The following is a 4,586-nucleotide window of genomic DNA, read 5'->3' on the forward strand; positions in this document are numbered from 1 at the left end:
ATGAGGCAAAGCATCATATCTGAACACAAGTGAATGCGAAATATAAACCTTAGGTGATGGCACAACACTGAAAGTGTTCATGATGCGGTCTGGGTACTCCTCCCGGATCTTGCTGATGAGGAGTGTGCCCATGCCAGAGCCGGTGCCTCCTCCCAGGGAGTGGGTGAGCTGGAAGCCCTGCATGCAGTCGCATCCCTCTGCCTCTTTTCTCACCACATCCAGGACAGAGTCCACCAGCTCAGCTCCTTCCGTGTAGTGGCCTTTAGCCCAGTTGTTACCAGCGCCACTCTGCCCTGTTGGAGATCAAAATACTTAATTAAAAAAAAAAGTCAGCTTGCTTTATGAAAAGTGCAATACTTCATTTAGAGAATGACATTGTCATTGACTAGTTGGCATCAACTGTAAAATTTAGGAACAATTTAATTAAATGCCTTTCTTTTTCCATATTTCTTAAACTTCAACAAAATCAAGTGGTTTCTTTCAAACACCTGGATGTGTTAATGTATCCATCAATTTATGTAGCATGGCAACATCAACCTTAACTCTGTCCTCTTCTAATCATATCTAGTGGTGTAGACTGTCTTACATTAAGGAACATTCTTTTTCTTTTAAAAATGCGTGGTTAACTGAAATAAAATCTGTTTATTTTGTGGAGCTTTATGCCAATATTGTTGGACAATTACCAACTGAACAGCCAAGTTTCTTTGTGTGTGTGTAAAAAAAAAAACTTTTGAGAAATTAAACAGAAAATAATCATTCCAGTTTTGGTTGGCAGGCCTATATGGTCATTTCATTTTTTTAAACCAAAACAAAATGCTTTCAGTAATATACATACCAAAAACAAAATTGTCAGGTCTAAACACCTGCCCAAAAGGACCAGACCTCACTGAGTCCATAGTGCCCGGCTCCAAGTCGACCAAAACTGCACGAGGGACATATTTTCCACCTAATAGAGAGAGGGAGAGGAAAATTATGCAATTTTGCAGTGACACCTTCGCATGCTTGACTAAACAAAACTGGACAATGGTGTAAAAAAAGATCAAAAATGATTTCTGGAAAACAATATGAAATGCATATCAACATGAAAATGTGTATTATAAATTGTTTGGGGTAGTTGTCATAATTCGTTTTTAGCAGTTATGAAAGAAAAATGGTAGCAAACTGTAGCTTGGGTTTTTGTGCATCATTGAAACAGTTGCTTAGTAACAATTAAATTCAAATTAGGCCATGTAACGGTCCTCTGGTGGACGGTAACGGTACCAAAATGTTTTCTTGAGATATTTAATAACTTCACCTCCACTAAGTAAACATCTGTGAAGCAAAGTATGAACAAACCTGACGCCTCGTTGTAATAAACGTTGATCCTGTCCAGCTGTAGGTCGCTGTCTCCGTGGTATACCCCGGTTGGATCGATGCCATGTTCATCACTTATTACCTCCCAGAACTACAAAGAGAGAGGAAAAAAATATTAAACTAACGGGTTGAGCGGCAACATAACGGAAACCAACGGCTATGAATAGCATTTTAGCTAACTGTTTAAGCTTTTTGGCTTTAAACTAAATCTAACTTCTCGGTCGGTGTCTCCACGAATTTAGGCCACAGTCTTACAAATATTTTTCTTACCTTTGCTCCAATCTGGTTGCCGCATTGGCCTGCTTGAAGATGAACAATTTCCCTCATTTCTATGAAAGTTCAACGAGAATTTTTTTTCCTTTTTTTTTTTTTTTTAACGAGCAAAGTTGCGCCTGCTGCAGTCCTTCAATGAATGGGGTAAAAAATTATGCTTAACAGTTATTATGGAAAGCCACACACGCGATTGGACAATGTGGAAGTCATGAACGGCATTTGATTGGTCGGTTCAATTTTGATTGTCTTGAGCAACGCACTTGTGACATCTTAGTAACCAAAAACATTTAACAGCCTCGCTGGTGTTTTATCTCTGTACTTACAAGAAAATTGCTTTAAAATGGAATGTAACCACTACTATTTAAAGTAAGTAAAGTATTTTATTGTCAACGTACACAAGCACAACGAAATTGGAGTCATAGTTTTATGACTTAGTTTTCAAAAAAGGTATAAAGAATAAATCTGCAACCAAAGCAAAAATAAATAAACAATGTAAAATGAATAAATGGCATGCTATTTCTTTTTGTATGTCCAGACAGCCTTCAAGCTAACGGTTACCTGTACCTATTTTTTCTTATTCCGGTTGAACAGCAAAGCAATGAAACAACGGCTACGAATACCTTTTTAGCTAACGGTTACGTTAAATGTTTTTGGGCTCAAACTAAGACTAACTTTTCAGTCGGTATTATTATAGAAAATTTTATTTGTATAGCGCAGTGTTTCTCAACCTTTTTTGGGCCAGCGCCCCCCTACCCATTATCCAGGTCCCTCACCGCCCAACATCAAAGCATTTGTAGGCTACTTTTTACTGAATATTATTTTATTATAATATTACTATCACTATTGTTGATGTTTTCAATTTTATGCTTGTTTCTGTATTTATCATCAAAAATGATTTCCCAGAGAACAAAAAAAGCCATGGGAATAAAACTCATTACATTCATATTCAGTGCCACATCATGGAGTCACATTGTCTTAATGTGCCAAATGACCTAATTTGGTCATTTCATCAGTGAAGCAAAGTCAGGTTATCATGCACAAATGTGCATCCTGGAGGAAATTCTCCCTGTTCCACCAGGCCGTGAAAATGGTCGGATCCGCCTCTCCGGCTGCAGTGCGCCAAAGAAAGGGGAAACAGATTTTCACAGGGGAACAGAATTGCGCACAAGACCTGCATTTAACAGACATGTACTCAACGTCTGGGGAACCATGTTTGTCTACAAAACTGGTACTGGAACTGTTTTTGGTTACTAAGGTAGTGCACGACGTTCACGCTAATCAAAATTGAACCGACCAATCAAAGGCCGTTTACGAATGGCTCATTGTCTGATCGCGTGCATAGTCCTTTGGCTTTCCACGGTCAACGTGGAGCATCTTTCTTCCCCGACCCCCACTAAAATGGAGCAGCAGGCATAACTGCTCGTTAAAAAAAAAAAGAAAAACATTGCCTTGAACAATTGGAAAGCCTTTCATAATAATGAGGGAAATTGTTCATCTTCAAGCTGGTCAATGCGGGAACCAAATTGGATCAAAGGTAAGAAAATATATTTGTGAAATGGAGGCCTAAATTCACGAGGACACCGACTCAGAAGTTAGATTATTTTGAGGCCGAAAAAAATAATAATGAACGTAATAGTTCAAATGTAATCAGTATACGCTACTGCTCTGCCCCTTAGTTTAATAATTTTTCCTCTCTCTTTGGTTGTAGTTCTGGGAGGTAATAAGTGATGAACATGGCATCGACCAAACCGGGCTATACAACGGAGATAGCGACCTGCAGCTGGACCGGATATGCGTTTATTTCAACGAAGCATTAGGTTTTATTCATATTTTACTTCCCATGGGAAGTTATTTAATATCTCAAGAAAGCACTATCGTACCGTTAAAATCCACTAGAAGGCCGTTGCATTGCCTAATTTGAATTTAATTTAATGGTTACTAAGCATCTGTTCCAATGATGCACAAAAGTCCAAGCTACCAGTTGCTACAGTTTTTTGTTTTATAATTGCTAAAAACAAATTATGACTACAACTGATGTGCTGCAAACTGTTTTTTATCCACATCTTGCACATTGATATGAATTTCATATTGTTTTCCACAAATCATTTTTTATCTTTTTGTCCAATTTCACTTTGTCAAGCAGGCAAGGATGTTGCTGTGTCTGCATATTTTTATATCCTCTTCCCTCTCTCTACTAGGTGGAAAATATGTCCCTCGTGCAGTGTTGGTCGACTTGGAACCAGGCACTATGGACGCTGTGAGGTCTGGTCCTTTTGGGCAGGTGTTTAGACCTGACAATTTTGTTTTTGGTATGTATATTACTGGAAGCATTTTGTTTTAGTTTAAAACATTTAATTGACCATATAGAAAGGTATGGCTCATGTTGCCATTCTAAAACCTGTACATCAGGTACAGGTTTTCACCAACTCCAGTCCTCGAGGGCTACCATCCTGTAACTTTGAGATGCGTCTCTGCTCAAACACACCTGGATCAAATAAACTGCTCATTTCCAGCCTATTGCAGAGAGGAATGAATGCTGGTGAGGGAATCAGACATTTTGGAGCAGAGGTGAATCTAAAAGTTGCAGGATGGTAGCCCTTGAGGACTGGAGTTGGTTACCCCTGCTGTACGTTAACATGTGCAGGAGTGACATCAATCAACCGACAGCAGACTGCACCTAAGGGCTTCTCTAAACATACAGATGTTTGAAAGAAAACCACCTGATTTTGTTCAAGTTCAGAAATCTTGGGTGAAAAGATATTTAATTAAATTATCAACTATGATGACAACTAGTCATGGCAATATCATCCCCCCAATCGAGTCTTGAACTTGATTTCAAGACTCGAAATAAAAAAAAGTTGACTTTTATATTTTTTTATAAAATATTTTGATCTCCAACAGGCCAGAGTGGTGCTGGTAACAACTGGGCTAAAGGCCACTACACGGAAGGAGCTGAGCTG

At 38.7% G+C, this 4,586-nt stretch overlaps 2 protein-coding genes across 2 annotated transcripts in view; one reads left to right on the plus strand and one right to left on the minus strand.

Moving 5' to 3' along the window:
- The window catches only part of LOC103152067 (tubulin beta-1 chain-like), a 2,801-nt gene extending 1,015 nt beyond the window's left edge, over positions 1 to 1,786 (minus strand). The window contains exons 1-4 of the mRNA XM_016660813.1: positions 1,624 to 1,786; positions 1,336 to 1,444; positions 836 to 946; positions 26 to 293 (exon numbers count right to left, since the gene is read on the minus strand). Coding sequence (XP_016516299.1) covers positions 26 to 293; positions 836 to 946; positions 1,336 to 1,444; positions 1,624 to 1,680 — 545 coding nt within the window. The 5' untranslated portion in view covers positions 1,681 to 1,786. The remainder of the gene's footprint in view (positions 1 to 25; positions 294 to 835; positions 947 to 1,335; positions 1,445 to 1,623) is intronic.
- Positions 1,787 to 2,926: 1,140 nt separating this feature from the next.
- The window catches only part of LOC103152048 (tubulin beta chain-like), a 3,080-nt gene continuing 1,420 nt past the window's right edge, over positions 2,927 to 4,586 (plus strand). Inside the window, exons 1-4 of the mRNA XM_016660834.1 lie at positions 2,927 to 3,160; positions 3,335 to 3,443; positions 3,825 to 3,935; positions 4,528 to 4,586. The exon at positions 4,528 to 4,586 is cut by the window's right edge and continues 198 nt beyond it. Of these exons, the coding sequence (XP_016516320.1) occupies positions 3,104 to 3,160; positions 3,335 to 3,443; positions 3,825 to 3,935; positions 4,528 to 4,586 (336 nt within the window). The 5' untranslated portion in view covers positions 2,927 to 3,103. The remainder of the gene's footprint in view (positions 3,161 to 3,334; positions 3,444 to 3,824; positions 3,936 to 4,527) is intronic.

The sequence above is a fragment of the Poecilia formosa genome, unplaced genomic scaffold (assembly GCF_000485575.1).
Source record: "Poecilia formosa unplaced genomic scaffold, Poecilia_formosa-5.1.2 Scaffold299, whole genome shotgun sequence".
NCBI lineage: Eukaryota > Metazoa > Chordata > Actinopteri > Cyprinodontiformes > Poeciliidae > Poecilia > Poecilia formosa.